General features: G+C 43.8%; 1 protein-coding gene across 1 annotated transcript in view; it reads right to left on the bottom strand.

Annotated features, from left to right (window-relative positions):
- Positions 1-26,221, bottom strand: part of PLXNB2 (plexin B2) — a 560,635-nt gene that overhangs the window by 142,899 nt on the left and 391,515 nt on the right. Inside the window, exons 15-16 of the mRNA XM_082254716.1 lie at positions 12,889-13,037; positions 5,992-6,100 (exon numbers count right to left, since the gene is read on the bottom strand). Coding sequence (XP_082110842.1) covers positions 5,992-6,100; positions 12,889-13,037 — 258 coding nt within the window. The remainder of the gene's footprint in view (positions 1-5,991; positions 6,101-12,888; positions 13,038-26,221) is intronic.

A 26,221-nucleotide genomic window follows, 5' to 3' on the forward strand; every position in this document is an offset into this window, starting at 1 on the left:
TGGGACAGGCAGCCGCGCTCCTTCATCAAAGCAACAAAGATGGAGATGGAACAGAAAAGAATACTAGCCTTAAATAGCTAGTAAATTAAATCGTGATAGAGATGTTGCCCAACAGATCCGAATGAGAGTCTGCTCGCAACAGGAAATCGTCCAGATATCAGACAATTGAGATTCCTCACCAACGTAACAAGGCCAGCACAGGGGCCAGGATCTTGGTAAATACTCCGGGAGCGGAGGCGAGACCAAAGGGTAGCGGCAAAAATTGAAAGTGCTCCTCTGCCACCGCAAAGTGGAGGAATCACTGGTGTCCCTCGAAAATGGGGACGTGGAGATATGCATCCTTGAGATTGATGGAAGCCAGAAAACCCCCGATTCAATAAAGCCACCACTGACCGAATAGACTCCATTTGAATCTTCTGCACCCGCCCAAAGATTCAGAGCTTCAAGATCTAAAATTGGACGCGCCTTACCCTCCTTTCTGGGCACCATGAACAGGTTTGAATAGAAACCATGAGAGCGTTACTGCTGAGGAACCAGCACAACTACCCCTTGAGCCAGGAGATCTTGCACAGCCTCCTGCAGATCCTTCAAACGCTCTGGAGACAGGTGAAGATTTGGCTGAAAAAAATCTGTCCCCTGGCAGGGACCAGAATTTGATCTTGCACCCGGAACAAATTTGTTTGCGAACCCAATCGTCCTGAATGAAGGAAGTCCAGGGTTCCTGGAAGTAGAGCAGACATCCCCCCCCCCCATCTCTGAGCCGAGTGAGGTCGCCCCTTCATGCTGAAGAGGACTTGTCAGCAGCATCGGACTGACCGGGCTTGGACTTGCCCTAATGCTTTTTAGCCCCTTCAGAGGCTCTGAACGGCTTACCTTTTTCTTGCGCTCGGGAAGCACGAAAAAAAAAAAGCGCTTGTGAGCAGAAAAAGGGGGACCCCGCTTAGTACGGGGAGTCTTACCTTTGGAGGATTGAGGAAGAAGAGTACTCTTCCCGCCAGTCAAGCCCTTGATCAACTCATCCAATGAGTCGCCAAACAAATGCTCTCCCAGAAAGGGGAGGTCAGCTAGGGCTTTCTTAGAAGCTTGGTCAGCCGATCAGCTCATCAGCCAAACCATGCGTCTCAAGGCCATGCCCACAGCTGAAACCCTGGCCACCAGGGGAGCCGCATCCATAGACACATCGCACAGGAACACCAAAGCCTGGATCACCTGGTCCAATAGTTCCAGCTGTTCTGGAGGAACAGTCTCGGGGACGAGGATTCCACCCACCTGTCCACTGGATCCATAAAAAATGGGGAGTCTTCCACAGGCACAAGAGTAGATTTGTTTAATCTGGAGACAGGATGGCCCACTTTATGTGGCACCGTCCAACGGTTGTTGATCTTTTCAGCAAAAGGATACAGGCGTTTAAATCGCTTTGGCACAACACTTTAACGCACCGCCATTGGTCATTCACATCACCATGAAAAGTGTCGGGGCAAGGGAAAACCTTGCCAGGTTTCTGAGACTTCTGGGAGCCAAAAGCCACCAGCGTCCCTTCCAGCGTGGGCTCATCAGCCAATTTTAAAGAGTCCCGTACTGAAAAAAACAGGGCTTCCACTAAAGCATGTTCCCGCAAAATTCACAGTTTGGGACTCCATATTGCAAGTTGCAAAAAACTGAGTACGGTCGCTTTAAGAAGCGCCGATCGCAGTTCCGACCACAGATCGCAGCGGTCTGCAGAGATCCCCTTTAAACAAAACTAACAGCAGAGCATGCAGGGATATGTCCGCAGTATTATGTCCGCAGGGACCCCAGTACTATACCACCCCAGAGAAAACGTCGTCCTGATCGTTCCAGCAGCATGCAGAAAGAGACAGGAAATTACCTCGGCCAGCAGCAGGAAACAGAGCACAGGAAGTGATCTCGCCCTGAATGAAAGGCTACACAAACATGGTTGCCCATACAGTTGCAATAGGAAGCTCAGGGAAAATGGCTGCCCCATACAAGTCTATGGGGAAAAAACAACATTGCCCACACTTAAGATGGCAGCGCCCACAACGAACCATGTGGTCAGGTACAGACACTATGAAGGCCTCAGGATCCACAAGAGGAACCAGCAATCCCAAGGTACCATGCCACCCCCCCAGACTGCCAGGTGCCCCAGACACACAGCCCCCTGCCGGAACAGGGAAGGCGGGGTACCGGGGCAGGCCAGGGGGATCTTTCAGGAGGCATAAATCCCATTATCCCAAAGGAGAGGGCCCACAAAACCCCCACCAAGGCCAGCAGGGGCAAGGGTGGCACATTTACTCACCATACTATGGACCGGGTGGGCTCCGCTCCAGGCAGACTGCCTCCCACCCGAAGCGAGGGTGCTGCCAGCCAAAGGGTATGCTGCGACTCAGGGCGTTACAGGTCATCGCATCCCGGTGAGGCATCCACTCGCAGGCTCGTCCCCATCCGGAAAAGGGGCACCGTCGTGGCAAGGCCTAGGTCGGGACTATAACCTGCTCACACTCGTAGGCCAGGCTGGGGAGACCATAAGGATCTAGATTATCCAGTGCGAAGCCCCCGTCGGCATTGTTGTTTGTAGATCACCAGGAGATTCTTCCCTGAACACTAGCTAGCAAGTGAGGAAAGAGAAACTATAGAAAATATTCTGAGACCGGAGTCCCAGCAAGAAACCTAGGATCTACTCCTTCGCTAGGCAGAAGCAAACTGGTGTGCTGGGCTGTGTCTGTGAGGGTTATGTCTAGAGGGACAGCCCCGTGGGCGTGTATATGCAAAAGATTTGTGCTAACATACTGCCTAGATTACTCCTGCAGGTGACAGCATAACCCACACAGCTCATGAAGATGAGGCTGTGTCTGTCAATGGAAGATAGAGAAAAGGAGATATTTTATTCCACGCAATTTAGTGATGCAACATACAGTTTTCAATTTGGCGGTCATAAATAACATTAGTGGTGTTTGTAGTACTGACCCAATGCCAAAGATTTAAAGAAACTCTCCGCAAAACCAGAACATTTCCTATCACTGTAGACTTCACATATGAAATTCACTAAGATTTTTTTTTTGGGTCATTTTTGTTGGAGTAGAGGATAGTTAAAGCCCCTGTGGTTTTTATCTCACAAGTTATATTTTGGTTCACCTACAGTTGCGTTAACAGGAAATGAGGGAAAATAAAAAACCTCTCTCCAATGTTCTGGAACTCTCTTCTAAGACAGTTGTTACCAGAACCAGTGTCCCCAACTGAAGATTTCTAATCAATTTCTGGTTTGATGGCAACTTAAAATTTTAATTTCTTGCCTTTCAGTGCCGGTCACAAGGACAAAGTACGAGAGTGAACCTTCCCCTTAGATATATTAAGTGTCATGCATCATAAAAGCAAAGCTCCTAACTAACCCTCATTTGGCGAGACGGTCTTCCTTTAGGCCCCTTTCACACGGGCTTTCCGATCAAGTCCGCCTGTCAGTTTTACAGGCTGACCTGATCGGATACTCCATGTCCCTTTATATAGAGCAGCGGATGTCAGCGGTCACATCTCTGCTGACAGTCGCTGCTCTCCGATCCAATGTGGTCTGTGAAATCCAGACGGATGGAAACCCTATATTCTATCCATCTGGACGATCAGATTGGATGCAAACGGACAGGGGGTCTGTTTTCATACGATCTGCCATAGAGGAGAGCTGGGATCTGACAGGTCTGTCTCTGCAAAGTAAGCGGAGACGGAGCGGTCATCTGCCTCTTCAGCGGGGATCGGCGGATCAATCCCCGCTGAGCAAAACAGAGTCCACCGGGTGGAAACCCCCCATTTGAAAGGACCCTTTGGAACAAAATTTTTATGTCCTTTTTCTCCTCGGTGGTCCCTCTTTGCCCTACTGTATAGACCTTTATATGAACTGTTTAACTACCAATAGTGTTCCACTTCACTAAACCTTTCATATGACTTTTGGATTATTTCTTTGGGGAAAACCAGTATAAAAGGAAAAAAATGCACTATAGCCCCCAAAAACAATAGTGCACTCAGATTAACATACAAAGGCTTCAAAAAATTCACCTACACCAGCCTAGCATACCTGATGAATGTGTTCTAGCTGTGCTGCTGGCATAAAATCATAAGGACCAGGTATTGTAGCAAAACAGGAGACAGAGGAGATGTGGCCTGTGGTGAACTTGTGCGCATCCAAATGCAATCAAAGTATAATATGCATTTCCTTGGTTTTTATAGACGTGTGTTGACTCCCAACCTTGGCAAGGCTACCTCTTTTCCCTGGAGAAATACGTATTCTGTGGATAATTTAGAATGTGTATAAAGCATCCTCATTAATGTATTCCATAAATGAAAGACGAAGCAAACAGAAGCTTCTTGGAGTCCCAAAAGGGCAGATGTCAGCTTTGATCTGGAGCTACCGTGCCAGAGAGCATCAGAAATTCCACACTTCCTGTATGCACTAGGAAGAGAGCCAAGAAAAGTCGACAGCTTGTTGATGCCCCTATTTGAAGCTGACACTATCCTCTGACACAAAGGAAGCACAGAGCTTAGATCGGAAGGAGTTGATGCAGTGGTGTCAGCATCAGTCTACAACTCATTTACATTGCCTCTAGTTATGATAGGAACTAGGGAAAGGATTACAACAGCTGAGCCATAAGCATCACAGACCAGGTCCTACGGCATTCTAACCTGTCACTTTCCTGAGCGTTGTCACAAAGCAGAAAAGCATTGTTATTCACTCAATGAATAGCTTATCAGCTGAAGCCTAACATAACTGTAAAATGGAATATTACACTAAAAACTTATCAGATTTGCAGATAGCACATTTATACATACACACACACTTGAACACATGCTATAAAACTCAGAACTTTGAAACTCATGACATATACATTTTGTTGTGACTTTGTTTAGGATTGGCTGATTCAGTGATGTGGTATTTAGGGACTTTTGCCAATGAAGATTGTCCATGTTCGGAATATGATTTTAGAGACATTTCTCTAGGATTTCAGTTTCTTTAGACAACTGCAGTTGAATAACTAAGGTCACATTCACACCAGTGTGCTGCGTAATGAGCATGTGTAACATGCTTTACATGTGTCAGTACAACATGGTGCCATTCATTCTGAGTGGCACCCCAATGCACTTTTCCAGCACATCACACTACTGTGCATTATGGTGCGCTGCTAAAAATTCTACAAGTGTGATTTTTAGTTCTCTGTAATACATTAGGCAGTCCATTAAAACAAATAGTTTGTCTTACAGCAGCGCATTTTATTGTTAACGCACTTCAGTGGATCGGGCTTCTGCAAATGAACCCTTTTTGATCCCTTTGTAACTCAGTTGGCTGACTGCTAAATGGCAGTGAACAAAAAAGCATTCATCTAACAGCTGTGCTTTTATTTATGTTATAAATAGTTAAAAATAGCCTCTACTGAGAAACATATGTGGACTGCCACTGTTGACCCATTGAACAATCTACTTGTCTAGTGGTCTCTGGCTTTAATACTTTGAATAAACTTTCTAGTATGCATACTAAGTCCAGGTTAGTGACAAATTAAGGAAGCCACTAGACCACCATGACAGCTAGGTAGGGGAAAAGTAGGGGAAAAAAAAAAGATGAAAGATCATCAGCCCATGAATTTCTTTCCACCACAAATTTCCTTCAAAGAGCTTCCCTTCAGGGTCTGTAAAACAGCCATAAGGGACAGACTGGAGGCAGGGGACATAGGGTGTCCTATACTGAAATGCAATCAACATTTAACATGCCTTTTAGGGTTGCTTGATAGTTTGCTACAAGTAACACCAACATGTCATCTTCATTACAGGTTTTATAAAATTACAGTAACGCTACTAATACAACGCACACATGGTTTATACAGACATTAAGGGAAAGGAGTGCATGTCTAACCGTTTTATAATCTACTTACCTCCTCCTGAGCAGTACAGTGACTGCATTGTTCATTACAATAAAAATGAATCCTCTTTTTTTTTTTCCAACATTTCTCCACTAACCTGGTATGTAAATGTAAGGCTGTCCCGTGATACTCCTTCCTTCCCCTTCACTCGTATCTGAATGTTTCCTGCTTTTTCAGCATTTGTTCCTCCCACCTCACATACAACCCTATGCATAACAGAAGACAGTTAAAATGCATCACAATACATTTTGAATCCCAGAACAATGATGCACAATATAAAATATATTATAGTGTAAGAGAATGCCAATTTAAACAAGAACACAGATTAATGTCACATCGCAGTACAGTCTTATTCCGATTGTGATGAGCTTTAGCCTTTTGCACATGATCATCTGCAGTGCTCTGTAAGCTCTCCAAAAACATCATTACTAAACAATACATTTTAAACCTAGGGCTACACAAGTGACTAAATATTTCTGCTACTAAAAGATTTACCTTGGTTAACTTATCTCATTAGCACACATATATTTTAAGATGATGTAAAAGTGATGACTGCCAACATGCCAGAGAGGTTCAACTGTTCTTAGCCTTAGGTATGCCATCAATTTTGCAAACTTCTTTCCTTCAACAACGGGTTGAAGAAAAGAAATTAGCTTCATTCCCCCATCAACACTGACTGTGTGAATCCCTCCTGCTGTGGTATTTTATTCTAAAAGTTTGAGGTTGCCCACCATCAGAATACAATGATCACTGCTGCTAGTATGAAAAACCCCAAAAAGCTATTGATCGACTTAAGTACCTCCAATCTGCTCATAGATGGATCAAAATTCAGCCAGTTCCTGCAGACCCAGCCAAATTTTGATCTGTCACTGGGCAGCTTTAGCCCCGAACTTCCTCTTCTGGGGTGCCCCAACAGCACTCCTTGCTCCTCCCCTCCATCGGGTGCCCCCACGGTGAGCCACTTTCCATGGGAGCACCTGTGTGGGCATGCTCCCGAGTTCCGCTGTGTCCATTGGGCTCTAGGGGCAGCTGCAACAAAGGAGGTTTTTCACCTTAAAGTGGAGTTCCAGACATTTTGTGTTTATTTTTTGTAGCTGCTGAATTTTAATATATATATACACACACACACACATACTCACCTGTCCCACGATCCAGCGATGCGGCCGGCGGCGGGAGCCTCTGTTCTCTCCCTCTTCTCCCAGCGGTGCCAGCATCACAAGTGTGGGCACCCGGCTGTGACAGCATGCGGCTTCACAGCCGGGTGCGAGACCCGCTGCGCTTCCATAGTGGTCAGGCAATCTTCTGGGACCCGTGATGTGTCCCAGAAGATTGCAGAGAGGGAGGGGGGAGAGGACAACTTCTGCTCCTCCGCGTTCTCTCTGAGAGGAGAACTTTCACTTATGGATGGAACTCCGCTTTAATGCATAGAATCTATTAAGGCGAAAAACCTTGAGACTTTAAAACCCCTTAACCTTCAGCTACCCACCCACTGCTTTCTGAAAGCTCAGATAAGCTGTATAAAATTCTTCCTTTTGAATAGATGTAGGGAAGAGAAGACTACAGATAAACAGGTATAAGTCATGTAGGAGGATTTGTTTAATCTCTGTGTGATCACCTGAAGCCAGTCACTTCACTGAATATATTTAAGTGTTAACCATTTTATATGAACCCCCACCCTCCTCCCAAATCCAAACTGGACGGTAATAGTGTTGTATCGCAACCTAAGCACCAATCATTTTCCAAATATTTGCCCAAACTTTCAAAAGTTAGGTATCCTTCAAGGACTTCAAGTCAGATGACCCAGCAGTCCTTTTCACGTCAGATCTGGATCACGTCTGGGTCATTATCCCAGTATAATGTATTTGTCATTATCCCAGTATAATGTATTCGTTTAGCAGTATAATTAAAAAGAAAATGAAAAGGCATATTCACAAAATGTGCAAACATTATTTTGGTTTTATTTGTAGATGGAAACCTAAAATTACTATGTCATGAGAAAAGCAGTACAGAGTTTGCCACTGCTTTAGCACTGTCTAAGTATCTAATCTGGATGAAATATAGAGAGAATGAACACTTTTCTGATTCTCTTTTTCTCTCTGTGTAAAAGTGCTTTTCATGGTCCCCCAGGAATAAACAAGCAGTTAACCCTTGCAGTGCAAATGCAACCCTACAGCAAGGGAGGGCGTTTTTTAGTTTGTCAGAGTTCAACTTTAACGAAAAAGCAAAATTTCAACAACATGCTAGGTGTGACCATGGCAAATAGTATGACGGCGTACGGTAAATTCATATAGCGATATGCCAAAAGACTGAAATATCAATGCCCTTAAAATGAACAGAGCATAGCAACCCAGATGAAAGTATCAAGGCCTAATCACAAGCAGAACCTGCTCCACATGTTCTATGATAAATCCCAGTACTGCTGTGGATGATACATCAGCCTACAGCAGACATGATCAATACTCTTTTATTTCAAGTCTGGCAATAGAGAACTGAGTTAAAGTCTACTCATTACAACAAGCTCATTAGGCGCACACAAATAGTACAGTGAGAGACGGGAATTTTCCACTTTTAGAGATGCCAGCTTTCAGAATTTTGTAGTGTCTCACACCATGAAATGTTGTTAAGTTATTCCTATCAGAAATGTATACAATTATCAAGCAAGGCTACAAAAAACACAATTATTCAGGCCTTTTTCTGACACCTTTCCCAAAGTATCTTACTACTAAAGGAAATACCTAAATTCTGCTGCTATAACAATTTAGCTACAGAGGAGCACACTTTACACAAGGAAATCAGTGCAAAGAGAAATATGAGAAATCTAGAGGCTCCCCTCTCCTTCTGACTGCCTAAAGCAGTGATGTCAAACCTTGGCACCCCAGATGTTTTGGAACTACATTTCCCATGATGCTCAACTACAATGCAGAGAGCATGAACATCATGGGAAACATAGTTCAATACTGGGCACATTTACCCCCTCCCTGCCCAGGTCAATTTTCAGCTTTCAGTGCTGTTGCACTTTGAATGACAATTGCGCGATCATGCACCCATAAAAAGTTTTTTTTTTTTCCACACAAATAGAGGTTTCTTTCGGTGGTATTTATTCACTACTGGGTTTTTTATTTTTTGCTAAACAATAAACGATATTTTGAAGAAAAAAAAACAAGTGTTTTTCTTAGTTTCGGTTAATAACATTTTGCAAATAAATAACCATTCTTCATTCTTTAGGTCAAAATGTATACTGCTACATATCCTTGGTCAAAAATAACCCAAATCAGTGGATATTTAGTTGTTGAGAAAGTTATAGAGCCCACAAACTGACATATTTATGAGAAAAATAAATCCTAATGTAGTGACAGTTATTTCTTGAGGTCCAAAAATGCCCGAATAGTAAAAATATCCCCCAAATGACCCCTTTTTGGAAAGTAGACAGTTCATGGTATTTAGTAAGAGGCATGGCAAAATTTTTTAAGTCATTTTTTGGAAAATAAATTCACAATGTTTTTTTTTTTTTAACCAGTCACCAGTGCAGTACAGTGTTATCATATAATTGGTTTGGTGGTAAATCAGCAACACTGACTGGTGATAGTATGTAAGAAAATAAAGTAATCACTTTTTTCCCTTTAACATTTTTAACAAATGAATTTCATTGGTATAAGCAACCATTTTTACTGAATTAAACTGATTCATTCAATGTCTTTTGTTGTGATAAGCTGTGATTGGCCAAAGCTAAATCACATGGTACAGTTGGGCGGTGATTGGCCCTGTCTGTACCATGTAATCATCGTGATTAAATCACAGCTAGCAACGCAAGTGTATGTAATGGATGGCATGAACAAAAACCATGCATTGTTTAACTGATTCCGGACCGCCCACCGCATATTTACTGTGGCAGGCTGGCCCTCCTGCGCGAAGCGACGTAGGTCTACGTCGATCGTGCGCCTGCAGCTAGAGGGCGAGCGCGCACTCCCCCCCTCAACAGTTAGAATCACTACCCTAGGCTCACATTTAACCCCTTGATCACCCACAGTGTTAACCCCTTCCCTGCTAGTGTCATTATTACAGTAATAGTGCATATTTTTAGCACTGATTACTGTAGTAATGTTCTGGTCCCGTCAAAAATGTCAGGGGTTCGATATGTCCGCTGCAATGTCGCAGTCCCACTAAAAATAGCAGATCGCCGTCATTACTAGTATAAAAAAAAAAAAGACATAAATCTTTCCCGTAGTTAGTGGACGCGATAACTTTTGCGCAAACCAATCAAAATACGCTTATTGCGATTTTTTTAACCAAAAATATGTAGCAGAAAACAAATTGGCCTAAAATGTTAAAAAATTTGGATTTTTAAATTTTTAAGAATGGTATATAGCAGAAAGTGAAAAACATTTTTTTTTTTTCAGAACTGTCACTCTTTTTTTGTTTATAGCGCAAAAAAATAAAAATTGCAGAGGTGATCAAATACTACCAAAAGAAAGCTCCATTTGCAGGAAAAAAAAAAGGACACCAATTTTATTTGGGTACAGCATTGCACGTCCGCGCAATTGTCTGTTAAAATAACGCAGTGCTGAATCGCAAAATATGGCCTGGTCATTAAGGGGGAAAACCTTCCGGTCCAGAAGTGGTTAAAAAGGGTCATGTGATCTGCTGTGATTGGTCACAGCGATCACATGACACTGGCAGCCGGCCGGTATAATGATCAGTCATGGGCTGTGTCCGGTGGACACAGCCAGTGACAAATTGCGCCACTGCCTGGCCCAGAGAGACCAGCACCTTATGAAAGGACGTCATAGGTAGGGGTGCGTGTGTGTGTATATATATATATATATATATATATATATATATATATATATATATATATATATGGTGTGTGTGTATATATATATATATATATATATATATATATATATATATATATATATATATATATATATATATATATATATATGGTGTGTGTGTGTGTGTATATATATATATATATATATATATATATATATATATATATATATATATATACATACATACATACTTACATACATACACACACACATATTTTGTTCTTTATATTTTTTACATGTTTACGGTTTGATTGCTATTGTATGTTCAAGCAATAAACAGTTTTTTTTCTTGTGGCTACATTTTATTCTTTTTAATTTTGAGTTTGATTACATATATTTTAGATTTTGAATGCATAATTGTTATAACAAAACAATAGTTCCGGATCAGTATCGGCAGATACACAAAGCCAGGTATCGGTATCGGGACTAGAAAAGTCGGATTGGTGCAACCCTAGTCATATGACGTCCACTCCGAAGGAGGAAAGTCCCACGCAGCCGTCAATCTGCTATAGGCTAGGCAGGAAGGTGTTAAAAATGACATGTTAGTGGGTGCTTCTTTTCCTGTAGCAGGAATGAGCCACAGAAAGACTGAAAAGGATATACAGCTACATTCACAGTAATCAGCTTACAGTATATACAGTAATCAGAAGTATGATTCTGTACTTAGAGGAGGCACAGCTTAAAACACTTGCATTCCAAACTACTTATGTGCATTAATTACAATGGTGCAAAAATATATTAAACAGAACCAGTAAGGAACATTCATTTGTAATAATCTGATACACTACCTAAAGCGGTTTTAGTTGTGCAGCCTTTCCTTTTGTGGGTAGGGAAAAGTATGCTGTAATTTACTTGTATTATCGCTCCCTGTCCAAGCATAAATGTTAGGCCTAGTATTTGGCTGTTAGACCCTGTTCACAGCAGTGGGATTTTGCTGCGCTAAAACTGCACCATCCCAGCTTGGCAAAAGCACATAAACAAATAGTCCCCTTTAAATCCTTACTGCTCACATCTGTGTGCTGTGTGATGATAATGCTGTGTACTGTTGCAGAAGGTTAAAACCATCTAACAAAATCCTCACAAGCCCAACACCACCTTTATCATACATATGCCAGTTCTTCATCAGAACTGAGCTTAGGTAGGAGAATGGTCAGCCATACAACCTAGAGCCCAGTACACACAACAAGTTTTTTTTTTTTTCTTCTCATTCAAGCCACTGCCACACAACACAATGAAGTGCACAGATGCTAGAGTCAACAAGCAGCTTCTCTGGCAGCATGCTGTACATAAGGATAGAGTCGGACAATGTGGACTGGTCATAGATGGGTAGAATTTTGAATGAAAAGAACATCCGTTTGTTCATTTTTCTACTCATTAGCGGGGTTCAAACCAAAAATTTTTCTCAAATACAGTGTATGTGGGTTTTAGTTCCATAAAGTCAATTTATTTCAAAATCAAATGTTAAAAGCTAACAAAATCTTTCAAATGGCATTTAAATTTTCTACGAATTTTAGCACAAATTTTCCAAAGACTTTTCTTAAGAATTTCTGTTAGAATTTCTATCCATCTTTGGCCAGATTTTCACTTCGATTTAGAAAGGGAGAGAAGTAAAATAAAATCTAGTAATCCCTGAGAGGTAAATTACACTAAGGTAACAACTCAAACTCAAAGAAAGGAGATCTGATTCATTAAAGATGCCCATTTTAGACAGGCGCTCTTTAAACATTACCTTGTTAGGTACCTGAACCTACTAAACGTAAACCTACAAAATACATTTTCATAGGCAGCAATTTGGCATGCTACACTTTACCGGTGTTAGGATGTACAAAGCAAAGGTTGTTTTTATAAAGCAACAGAAAGGATGGCAAGAATATAATTTAGGTCTCTGCTGTGGCTCTAAACATCTATGGCATTTCCCAAAATATACAATCTATTTCACAGCACAGTGATGTGGAGTGATTAGGCATCCTAAAACATTTCTCATGAGAGTGATGGGTATGTTCAATCAACCCACTCAGTAATTAAAATAGGGGGTTCAGTAAGAGTACCATATCCACAAATGTCTTCGTAATTTTTAAATGTGTGATACTGATATTACAGAGCATGTGAAGTATTTTCTAACGAAAATAAGAATATAAACAATCTGTTTGAAAAAAATGTACCTGGTAGAAACTGAGTACATGTCAGGCTTGAACACGCAATTCACACCTGCTACGGAAATGTCTTCTATATCCTCTGATTTTACGCCCAAATTAGAGCCCATTATAGTCAGTAATATGCCTCCATTCAAAGGTGCAGCTTTTGGCTGAAACTAAAAATGAACAACAATTAGAGAGACAAACAAAACAGAGGCTAAATGAATGTCACAGACACCAAGAAACAGAACCAAGAACTCCTTCCCAGACATACTTTACATAGCAAAATTCTGCATTTAATAAAACTGCTTCACATTCTGTGTACATTTATCTGTCAATATTCATATTGATCACTGCTTGGCATATGTCATGTGGGAATGATAGTTTCTCTAAATTTCAGGCATTTTTTAAAGCTCTTGCTGAGACTGCTTCAGGCTAATAAATTCTGTCTATTTTCTACATGCTGCCTCAAGGGCAAGGCAGGCCAGCCTGTTCTACTGAGAAATGTATTTTTCTCTCAGCAACGTGTTAGCTTGAAAGTCGATTACTATCCTAACGTTATATTCACCTGCCAGAACCATAGGAGTCATTGTTGTATTACAGTCTTGGCGGCTGAGAAGTTAAAGTGAAGTTAAAATTCGGTAACACAGGCTGACACTGCACCCCTGGGCAGGAATTGGGTTTTCTGAATGTCTAGGCTTTGGTGACAACTCACTCTCTGATCCACAGTATGCCTGGCCTAGAAGCAAAAATATAACTTGAGCCATAGCAGAATTTGCAACTGCTTTGGGGCCCAACATGATCTGGCTACACTGACTTGTGCAAGTAGAAACAACTATTGGGAAATATATTTGAATTACAAAATAAAAATGTATATAGTTCAGAAACCTCTAAATTATTGCTACGAAAACAAATTCACTGACTAGAGCTATTGCCTTTAAGACTTTGATTAGAATTGCAAAGTGGACCCTTAACAATGAATCTATTGAGCGTCACATGACCCTGAACAGAAGACTCCATTGCAATGCGAGCATAACAATGTAAACAGTTTTTTTTTTAAAAAGCCTATTTAAAATACCAAAAACAGAAGGTGACAACAAAATATTTCTTTATGGCGATACTAAAGAACAAAATCTATGGTTGTGTAGAACAAGTGTAGAGATGAGAAAAAAAATACTTCTCTTTTCTGATAGAAGTGTAAACATTTAACCAAGTTCCACCAATTCAATCCATACATAAAGGTCATGGTACTTCAACGGAGAAAGGCTATATGTACTTACATATGATGTAGAGCAATGTCAAATTCACAATGACTGACATTTATCAAACCAGCATTAAGTGAAAAAAATATTTTAAGAGAATCTAAGGTCATTTCATCTTCATCAGCTGATAAACTCACCCACAAGGCAATTGACAAGCCTGAATCATCAAACAGCATGCCGAGTGTGATGGAATGCAACATGCTGCAGACTTCTAATCACTGCAGATGAAGATAATCATTTATATATTGTACTAGCTCTGCTTTCTGATAAGTATAGTACAAACAAGGAGACTGCAGTCCTTCAACATTTTCTTTTAACTTTTTGTCAAGAAGCAATATTGATCCACTTTAAACGAAGGAAAGCATGACAAAGTTCCAAGGAAAAAAAAAAAAAAAAGTTCAATAAGAAAAACAAATGCTAATAACTTTAGTTTATTTTTTTTAGGTTGTTTGGTGTAGAATGGCCTCAGGTGAAAGGACTAGCATTCACAAGCAACTATATTCCCCTAAAGTGCACATAAAACCCAAATATTTTTCATTTTGCAGTAGGGAATCACTTTTTGCTGCGGCCACCATGAGGGGAATTATACTTTTCTGTGCAGGACAACAGAAAGAGGAAATCTCTCCAAATACAGTTCTCATTGCAACAAGTGTCCCTAACTGAAAGATTTCCCTCCTTTTACAGTAACAACTCAAAATTGTGTATTTTCCTTCACTTTCAGTTCCTTTGACCATGGTCTGCGGACAGGGCTTCAAATCCCTCACCACAAGAGAGTCTATACAAAGCTTCTTTCAACTACTTAAAATGGTCATATAAACCAGTGTTTCTCAAGTCCGGTCCTCAGTGCACACTAACAGGCCAGATTTTAAGTATTACCATGGGGACACGCAGACTAGAATACTGCAATCACGGAGCAGCAAATGATACCACCTGTGATGTATTTCAGTTTTCTTGCAAACCTGGCCTGTTAGGCCCCTTTCACACAGGCGGACCGTTCAGATCCGCCTGTCCGTTTTTTTGGCGGATCTGAACGGTCCCCCCATGCATTCCTATGGGGCATCGGATGTCAGCGGAGACATGTCCGCTGACATCCGACCCGATCCGATCCGTCAAATCTGGACGGATGGAAACCCTATTTTCCATCCGTCCAGCGGATCGGATCGGATGGGATCGGGTGAGAACGGACTGACGGTCCGTTGACATCCGATTTCCCCCATAGAGATGCATGGGGAACTGTCAGCTGTGTCTCTGCACACAGCGCGGAGACACAGCTGTCATCCTGCTGCTCAGCGGGGGATCGGCGGCTCGATCCCCCGCTGAGAAAAACGGACTCCGTCCAGCGGACGGAGTGTGTGCAAGAGCCCTTAGTGTGCCCTGAGGACCGAAGTTGAGAAACACGGATATAAACCATAAGGATTCAACAATCACTTGAAGATGGGGGACATAAAGAATTCTAACAAAAAGAGGCAAATTATGCAAATATTTTGTAGATGTATCCCAAAATTTGGATTACCATAATGCTTAGGGGAACGTCTCCCAACTGAAAGTGAGAGAAATCTGCCCAAAGTGAGGGAAATGCCCTTCTGGACAGTTTCACCAGAACAAATGTCCCTGTTTGGTTTCCCCTCTATTCCTTTTCTCAAGACAATTCAAAATTTTGGAGTTTCCTTTACTTTTAGTTCCAGTTACAGTGGGCAACCAGAGCAAATACAGAGGGTAAATCTCCCCAAATGGAACAGAGGCAGAATTGAAAAACTACCATTTTATCCAAATCAAAAAGTTTTGGCTATAAACAAACTAAAGGATACTTTGCAGTGCATTTAACATGTATTATGTTTTTTTTTTTTTTGCAATAAAAGTTTTATGAGGTTTCACAGTTACGAGAAAAAAGATCAGTAAAGACAAAGTAACATCATGTAATATCTTGCTTCTAACATGTATATTATAAGACTTTACAGGTGAAAGCTCAACATTATAAGCGCAATAGGTATTGGTACAACATTTATTTTGTAAGCAACCACATCTCTACTAGACTGTTGGTAGCACTCTGTTTGCAAAGGAAGAATGAGGTTCTAAAGAAAGAGAAGAGAAAGAAAGAGGCAGGTAACAAATCTCTAGTGGCATTCCTGGGTAAACTGGTTGGTACAGGCAGCAAACACAACTGAGCACCGCGGAGGCTCTGGACTGTCATGGGATCTTTCATCCTATGTTGAGCCCATCATAGTCCTCCGAGTGTCTGAACAGGTACCAAGCACTCCATGTTTTATGAAATTTGTTGGTCAGATCCTTAGCAATGGCAAGGGTTTCTTCTAGGTTATAAATCTTCTCAACTGATCTTAGCTGTTCCCTTATAGTGGGGGTTTGATCTGTTTTCCAGTACTTGGGGATTAGAGCCTTAGCTGCATTCAGTAGGCGCTTGGTCAGTGAATGTTTATATTTTGTAAGAGGGTAGTCAGAGACATACAGTAAGCAGGCAAGGGTCAAAGTGAGCGGTGTTTCAGTAATGTGTAAGATCAACTCTTGTATCCGGGGCCAGAATGGGGTAAGTAAAGGGCAATTCCACCAGATGTGCAGGATATTTCCAGGGGACTGGTGGCCTCTCCAGCAGCGGTTAAGGGTCTGTGGGAACTATCCCTTGAGTTTAGAGGGCGCTGCGTACCATTGCGTCAGCACTTTGTAAGAGGTTTCTCGCAAGCGAGTGCTTATGGAGCACTTATGTGCCAAGATACACGCGTTGTCCCATTGGGAATCAGTGAATTGAGTGTGTAAAGCAGATTCCCACAGAGACCTGAACCTGTCTGAACCTGAGGAAATGGAGTTCTGGAGCAAGGAGTACATCTGGGAGGTGGTTTTGTCAATTTCATGTCCCCCATGACAGAGGGATTCAAATGGTGTTATGGGTCTTAAAAGGTCCTTTTTCTGAAGATGGGAGGAAAAAAAGCTATGTTTTTGCCTAAAAGACCAAGGTGTGCAACTGATTGGGCTGGTGGGATTTTTTTAGCCTGCCATAAGGAAGAATCCCATCACCCTTTACACAATGTAATGCTAGTAGGGGAGACTTCTCTAGTTTTAACAATGGTGTATTGGTTAGGCCTAGAGGAAAAAATTGATTTTTGTAAGATCTTACCGTAAAATCCTTTTCTCTTAGCTCATTGACAGACGTAGTCCTCTTGATTAATATCAGATTGGGTTATGCTGCCCTCTACAGGAGTAGGACTAGGCAGAAGGAAAAACGTTCTGGCCACACCTTAGGGGCAGTCCCAGAGGGTATATCCTCTTCTTGTCTGCTGCAGGAAATCAGTTCTGTCACAAAGCAGTGTCAGAGAATTTAACCCAACCCAACTCAACAGTAGAGGGGCGGGTACTACGTCTGTCAATGAGCTAAGAGAAAAGGATTTTACGGTAAGATCTTACAAAAATCCATTTTTCTCTGTCGCTCATTGACAGACGTAGTCCTCTTGATTAATATCAGATTGGGACGTCCCAAAGCAGTGCCACAAATGAGGGGTGGGAACAGAAATCAAAATCCAGAAGGCCCAACCGGAGCCAACCAGAAGTATCAAGGGACTCATTGAGCAAACAGATGAGACCTACCCAACAAACCCTCGAGGTAGACCAACAGTCTCCTCAAACAGCGGCCTGCAGGAACCTTGCGGCCAAAAGAGGCATCTGACGATGCCATCACATAAACCTTATACAATATTGTAAAGGTATGAACCGACGACTAAGTAGTCGCCTTGAAAACCTGAACCACTGACGCCTGATGGCGGAAGGTCCAGGAAACACTAAGCGCCCGCGTAGAGTGCACCTTAACAGGGAACGGGGGATCCCGACCCTTAAATAGAATAAGCCTATACCACCGTCTGTCTGATCCATCTAGAGATGGTCGCGGCAGAAAAACAGGCAACCCCTTCTTACGGCCATCCGTGATCACAAACAGTGATTCCGTATTACGAAATGAATCCGTAGTATTCAAGTATACCCTGATCGCCCGAACTACATCCAAGGAATGCAACGCGAATTCGAGGATGACTGGGCTTAGGACACAGGGAAGACAATACCATGTCCTCATTCAAATGAAACTTTGAAACCACCTTAGGAAGGAAGGATGGATTCGGACGAAGAACAACCTTATCCCTATGAACCACCAGATATGGGGAACAACAGGATAATGCGGCCAGTTCTGACACCCTGCGTGCAGAAGTGATAGCCACCAAGAAGACCACCTTCTGGGAAAAAGTAAGCAAGGGAATCTCCCTGATATTTTAAAAGGGAGGTTTCTGAAGAACCGACCGTACCAAATTAAGATCCCAGGGTGGTAAAGGCGTGCACACTGGCGGAGAAAGGTGTCGCACCCCCTGGATGAAATTCCGCACCAAGGAATGAATAGCCAAAAGCTTCTGAAAGAAGATTGCTAATGCTGAAACCTGACCCTTGATAGCACTCAAGGCCAGCTTCTACTCAACCCCCTGTTGCAGAAAGGCCAATATTCGGCCCACCGAATAACAACGTGGAGGGAACCCAAGGGATTCACACCACGCAATCTAAGACTTCCATGTGCGATGATAAATCTTTCTGGAAGTCGCTCTTCTTGCTTTAACTAGAGTAGGAATAACTGAAGCTGACAATCCCTTGTCCTTCAGCACCTGGGTCTCAATAGCCAGGCCATTAAAGCCAGCGATCGTAAAGCAGGATGGAAGATCGGTCCCTGCGATAGCAGATCCTTCCTAAGAGGAAGTCGCCAAGGAACGTCTGCGACGAGCCTGACCAGGTCGGCGTACCAAGCCCGACTAGGCCAGTCCTGATCTACCAGGATAACTGGGATTCCCTCCACCTCTATCCTGCGAAGAAGCTTCGGCAGTAACTTGAGAGGAGGGAAGGCATACAGTAGCTGATACTGCCCCCACGGGGCGATCAGCATGTCTGCGGTGTCTGCTAGAGGATCGTGGGAGCGAGCCACAAACCTCCGCACTTTCCTGTTGAGCCGAGATGCCAACAGATCCCATTCGGGGTGCCCCAACGGAGGCACAGTTGGTGGAATACCTCTTGATGAAGAGATCATTCCCCTTGATCCAGAATCTGACGGCTGAGATAATCTGCCTGCCAATTCATCCCCGGAATGAATACCGCAGAGAGAGCTGGAACAATCGTTCCGCCCAACGAAGAATGCTGGCCACATCTACGGCCGCCAGGACACTCCTGGTGCCCCCTAAATGATTGACATAAGCCACTGCTGTGGCATTGTCCGACTGGATCCGCACCGGGCTGCCCCGAGGCTGCTCGATCCAATGCATCAGACAAAGTCTGATCGCTCTTAGTTCCAATACATTTATCGGTAACCTGGACTCTTCCAGGGACCAAAGCCCCTGAGCAGATAATTGACCGAGAATTCATCCCCACCCGGATAGACTGGCATCCGTGGTGACAATCGTCCAGTATATTGGAAGAATGACTTCCCCTGGCTGAGCATCAGAGACCGAAGCCACCAGACCAGAGACTCCCTGGTCCGCTCGCTCAATCGGATCCGATTGTCCAGAGATTCTGGATTCCGATTCCATTTGAGAAGAATCTCTTCCTTGAAGGATTCGGGTATGGGACTGGGCAAATGGTACTGCTTCGAAGGAAGCCACCCTCAAGCCCAGGACCCTCATGCAAGTCCGAAGAGAAGGCCAGTTGTCGGATAGTAACAACTGAATTGCTGATTGAATCTTCCGGAGTTTCCCTGCCGGAAGGAATACTTTGCCCCGGATGTGTCTAGAATTAGACCCAGATATTCGAGCCTCCTGGTGGGAACCAGAGAAGACTTCTGCTGGTTCACCAGCCACCCGAACTCTTGCAAAGAGATCATGGTGATCTCTAAGTTTTGTAACGAGATCTGCGGAGACTCCGCACGGCGCAGAAGATCGTCTAGGTAACCTAGAATCGATATGCCTCGTTGACGCAACAGCGCCAACACTGGGGCCAACACCTTTGGGAAGACCCGAGGAGCTGAGGCGAGACCAAAGGGTAACGCCGCAAACTGATAATGGTTCTCTTCTACGGAAAAACGCAGGAAACGCTGATGTCCTGCGTAAATGGGAATGTGAAGATAGGCATCCTTGATGTCTATGGACGCTAGAAAATCCCCTTGATGCAGGGAGGCTGCTACTGTGCGAATGGATTCCATTTTGAATTTTTGTATCTTGACAAAAAAGAGTTGAGTGCTCTTAAGTCCAGAATTTGACGCACCTTACCCTCTTTCCTGGGTATTGTAAACAGGTTTGAATAAAACCCTTGAAAACGCTCTGTCCAAGGAACGTGGACTACCACTCCTTGTTGTAGTAAATCCGTGACCCGCAGAGCTTCTAAGCGATCCGGAGATAGTCGGATATTGGAAGGGAAGAATCACACCGGTGGGAGAGATCGAAACTCGATCTTGTAACCTGACCTTATGACTTCGCGAACCCACTTGTCCTGTATTCTGGAAAGCCATGGATCCGGAAACCGGCGAAGACGTCCCCCCACCCCAGCTATGGGTGGGGGCGCACCTTCAGGCTTTAGTAGTCTTATCTTCAGGTCTGGAGGAGCCGGGCTTTTGCTTGCCCGACCAGCGCCCCTTAAAACCTCCCGAAGGAGTTTTGGAGGGCTTTGCTTTTTCGCCCATGGGGCGAAAAAACTTATGGGCGGAAAAGGAAGGCCCCCGTCTCCGACGAGGTCCTTTACCCTTAGTACTTTGTGGCAAGAAAGTGCTCTTGCCTCCAGTGAGATCCTTGATAATCTCATCTAAGTTGGCCCCAAATAGGCGCTCACCCTAAAAAGGGAGATTAGCCAAAGCCTTCTTGGAACCTTGGTCTGCCGACCAACATTTTAGCCACGGTGTACGCCTGAGAACCACTGCTGAGACTGATGCTCGCCCCAATAATGGAGTGGCGTCTAGCGCAGCGTTGCAGATAAACTGTAACCCTTGTATCATCTGTTCTAACAGATCTGATACCGACTGAGGGATATCACTCCCTTCTAAGTCCCGGCGTAACCACTTGGTCCATACTGTTACAGTTTGAGAAACCAGACCAATAGCAATTACTGGTCTGAAAGCTGACCCAATCAGGGAAAAGATGGCGCGAGACACAGCTTCCACCTTACGATCCACTGGATCCTTAAAGGACGGAGCATCCTCCAATGGGATAACCGTAGATTTGTTCAATCTGGAGATTGGAGAATCCACCATAGATGGTACTGTCCACTTCTTGAGGAGGGATTCCTCAAACGGATAACGCCTATTAATGCGTTTGGAAATAGTAGGGGCTCGTTTTGGATGACCCCATTCGTCCTTAATTACATTACCGAAACACTTGGGTAAGGGAAATACTTTCGCCATTTTGGCGCGTTTATTAGTACCAAATGGAATCTCAGTATCAGCTACTTCTGATGGTGTAACCTGTAGTCCTAAGGTTTCCCGAACGGCTACAATTAATGCGTTTACCAACGCTTCCTCTCGGGCTATGGTAGATGTTGAAACATCCTCCTCACTGTCTGAAGAGACAGTACCCGAGACACAAACCCCAGATGAGGTACCTGCAACTGCAGGGATAGGCTCAGACTCTGAATCTGAAGTTTCAGATGAAATGGGGGTAGGCGGGGGTTGCTTCCTTGCGCCCTGTCCCTGACAAGCCACTTCCACCTGGGATACAAAAGTTTCCAAAACTGCTGACAATGACTCAATAGTCAGTGGGGAACTGGAGGGTCCTGCAGCCACCTTGAGGGGATCAGGTGGCGATACATGTGTGGCAGGGTTCATGTTAATCCAGGACACTTTGCCAGTGAAAAAAATTTTAAAAAATAAAAAATACCTTTTTTTTTTTTATCTGAAATCCACCAGCGCAATAGCGCCCCTCAGTGTACCTGCTTTGGACCCCCACAGAGAGAGAGAGACCCCAAGGGCTCACCACCTGATGCAGAGAAGTTTCCTTATCAAACTGTTGTCAGCGTTGTCCTATGCAGACTGGGAAGTCCTGTACTAGGTTTCCCGGGTGAAAGGAAGTGGCTCCGCCCCCTGTGCACGCCTTCCGGCGTTCCCAGCTACTCCTCGAGGTCGGCTGGGCACATCAAACATGGCCGCCCCCATGTAGAAGACCATAGACTTCGAAAAAATGGCGGCCTGCGTGACCTGCGGGCGGCCTATGTAGGCAATGCAGACATGCGGTCTACAACAAAATGGCGGCGGACTGCCGGTCTAGCGTGGCTCCTCCAGTGCAGTGGCCTGTGACCGGCTCTGGAACGGCTGATGGCGGCCTGTCGGCCTGCGGGAGCATGGCGATATCTACAGTCTAAGGTAGGCTATACCTCCTTTGCTCTGGATGCGTATATGTTTACTATGGTAAATCGAACCAGGCTTCCTTGGATCAATCTGCCAGAGAAACCAAGGCTGCTGAAGTGTCAGCTTCCAAACCCAGGTTGTTAGAGTGTTAGCTCCCAAACCAAGGTTGCTTTTAAAGTGTTAGCTCCCAAACCAAGCCCGCTGAAGTGTCAGCTCCTAAACCAAGGTTGCTAGAGTGTCAGCTCCTAAACCAAGGTTTGCTTAGAGTGTTTAGTTCTCAAACCAAGCCTGCTGGAGTATCAGCTCCCAAACCAGATCACACTATCCAGGGGATAGGTGAATTTATCATAGGCTAAAAGGGGGAACCTTAATGTCAGAAAGGATCCGACCATACCGGAACTGACGGGCACCCTCTCTTCACAGTACCCTCTCCACCGAGATGGGGGGCTGTCGACCAATACGGACGCCGTGACTCTGCTGGTTCCTGGCGTTCAAGCGAGACGTTCAACTCGCAGGGTCAGTCCCCGTCCAATGGGACTATGTCGCGGCCGACCCAGCGTGGAGCTATGGTCTGCACGCGCTCGTAGGCTGAGCCGGGGTGACCACTGGATCTCAACATCCAGCCCGTCGCCCGGTCCCGCATACTTACTTGAATGTGTCGCGGCCGATCAATCAAGAGGACTACGTCCGTCAATGAGCGACAGAGAAATCAGGGTTATTGTTAAAGGGAGTCAAAGGCCCTGGGGAAGGAGATAGAGATGTGCAGCATGTAACTTCTTAGAAGGCCGATAACGTTGCTGCAATGGTTGGGTGGCGTTTGAGATTTAGCGGGCATTTTGACCAAACTATCCAATGGGAGAATTTCAGGTGTGTGGTAATAGTAGATTCTTCCAATTGGATTGAATCCTTGTTAGCCCTATGACAGTGCCAGTCAACTATCCTAGCAAAGTGTGCAGTCAGATAGTAGTTGCGAAAATCGGGAAAACCTAACTCCCCTTTTGATTTTGCCGTCGTCAAATAGCGTAAATGTAAATGAGTGTATCACTCACGCCACTGGTGTGTCCAATGTGGGAATCAATGGGAGCTGCTAGTTCAAAACAATAAATATTTGTGTGAATGCAGGTAGATAAAAACTGCGCTACCCCTATATAATGATGTTGTATAGTGCTAATGTGGCAATAAATAAATCTTATAACAAATTTTGTGTGCCATCCATAGGTAATTTTAAAGTGCAATAAATAAACAGTGAGATGTCACCATATATATATATATATATATATACATACACCTATTCCTTCCACATAGCATAAAGTGCAAATGTGCTATTATTGATTGCTCAATAAATAGATAGTGCAATTGATAAGTGAATAAAAAAACAGCCCAATGGCTCTAAAAAATTCCAACCTGAAAAAAGACAGTTGCTTAAAAAAACTGGAGGGAAGCTAAGCCCCGGTTCACACTTGTGCGTGTGCGGGGTTCGCATGTAATGTCGGAGCGCACTGCTCCGACATTACATGCGATCGGCTGTGCGGTGCGAGTTTAGCCATACAAACTGTATGGCTAAATTCGCATCGCACCCGCAGCAAACACGCACAGGAGGCATTTTTGCAGCCGCATCAGGATCGGATCGCACAGCAGTTCACACTTGTGCGATCCGCTCCTGTGCGAACTGCACGATCGCACTGCGATATGCGATCAAACTGGGGGTGTCGTTAAGATTACATTGACACCCCCAGCGTATCGCATATGGCAGTGTGAACTGCCGGGGGTGCGTGTGCAATGCGGGAACAGGCTGCGAATTCGCAGCCTTCCCGTATCGCATAAATGTGAACCGAGCCTCATAGCCAGTGTGTGAAAGAGGTACAAAAATCCCTGGGGATAGTCATTTTAATAATGGCTGCATAGCCAAAACATTAAGGGCTTTAGAGTCCACTTGGCCAAATCGTTCACTATTTGGCGTAACAGTGGCTGGAAATTAGTCATAAAAACATCCTGGGTGCTCGTGGTAAGCCAAACACCCAGGTATCACAAATCTCTGGGGACCCACTTAAAGGCGTTATTTTGCTGTGCTAAGGGAAGGTCAGCTGGTGTAAGATTAACCAGTTCAGGACTGGAAGGATTTGCCCTCTTAACCACTTCTTGACCAGAAAGATTTGCCCCTTAATGACCAGGCCATTTTTTGCAATTCGGCACTGCATTGCTTTAACGGACAATTGTGCAGTCGTGCGACGCTGTACCTAAATAAAATTGATGTCCTTTTTTCCCACAAATGGTATTTGATCAGCTCTGCGATTTTTATTTTTTGTACTATAAACAAAAAAAGAGCAACAATTCTGAAAAAAAAAAAAAAAAAAAATTATATATATATATATATATATATATATATATATATATATATATATATATATATATATATATATATATATACATACATATACAGTGGGTACGGAAAGTATTCAGACCCCCTTAAATTTTTCACTCTTTGTTATATTGCAGCCATTTGCTAAAATCGTTTAAGTTCATTCTTCTTCCTCATGAATGTACACATAGCACCCCATACTGACAGAAAAACACAGAATTGTTGACATTGTTGCAGATTTATTAAAAAAGAAAAACTGAAATATCACATGGTCCTAAGTATTCAGACCCTTTGCTGTGACACTCATATATTTAACTCAGGTGCTTTCCATTTCTTCTGATCATCCTTGAGATGGTTCTACACCTTCATTTGAGTCCAGCTGTGTTTGATTATACTGATTGGACTTGATTAGGAAAGCCACACACCTGTCTATATAAGACCTTCCAGATCACAATGCATGTCAGAGCAAATGAGAATCATGAGGTCAAAGGAACTGCCTGAAGAGCTCAGAGACAGAATTGTGGCAAGGCACAGATCTGGCCAAGGTTACAAAAAGATTTCTGCTGCACTTGTGGCCTCCATAATCCTCAAATGGAAGACGTTTGGGACGACCAGAACCCTTCCTAGAGCTGGCCGTCCGGCCAAACTGAGCTATCGGGGGAGAAGAGCCTTGGTGAGAGAGGTAAAGAAGAACCCAAAGATCACTGTGGCTGAGCTCCAGAGATGCAGTCAGGAGATGGGAGAAAGTTGTAGAAAGTCAACCATCACTGCAGCCCTCCACCAGTCGGGGCTTTATGGCAGAGTGGCCCGACGGAAGCCTCTCCTCAGTGTAAGACACATGAAAGCCCGCATGGAGTTTGCTAAAAAAACACCTGAAGGACTCCAAGATGGTGAGAAATAAGATTCTCTGGTCTGATGAGACCAAAATAGAACTTTTTGGCCTTAATTCTAAGCGGTATGTGTGGAGAAAACCAGGCACTGCTCATCACCTGTCCAATACAGTCCCAACAGTGAAGCATGGTGGTGGCAGCATCATGCTGTGGGGGTGTTTTTCAGCTGCAGGGACAGGATGACTGGTTGCAATCGAGGGAAAGATGAATGCGGCCAAGTACAGAGATATCCTGGACAAAAACCTTCTCCAGAGTGCTCTGGACCTCAGACTGGGCCGAAGGTATACCTTCCAACAAGACAATGACCCTAAGCACACAGCTAAAATAACGAAGGAGTGGCGTCACAACTCCGTGACTGTTCTTGAATGGCCCAGCCAGAGCCCTGACTTAAACCCAATTGAGCATCTCTAGAGACACCTAAAATGGCTGTCCATCAACGTTTACCATCCAACCTGACAGAACTGGAGAGGATCTGCAAGGAGGAATGGCAGAGGATCCCCAAATCCAGGTGTGAAAGACTTGTTGCATCTTTCCCAAAAAGACTCCTGGCTGT

The sequence above is a fragment of the Pelophylax lessonae genome (genome assembly GCF_965119305.1).
Source record: "Pelophylax lessonae genome assembly, chromosome: 4".
In the NCBI taxonomy this organism is placed as follows: Eukaryota; Metazoa; Chordata; class Amphibia; order Anura; family Ranidae; genus Pelophylax; species Pelophylax lessonae.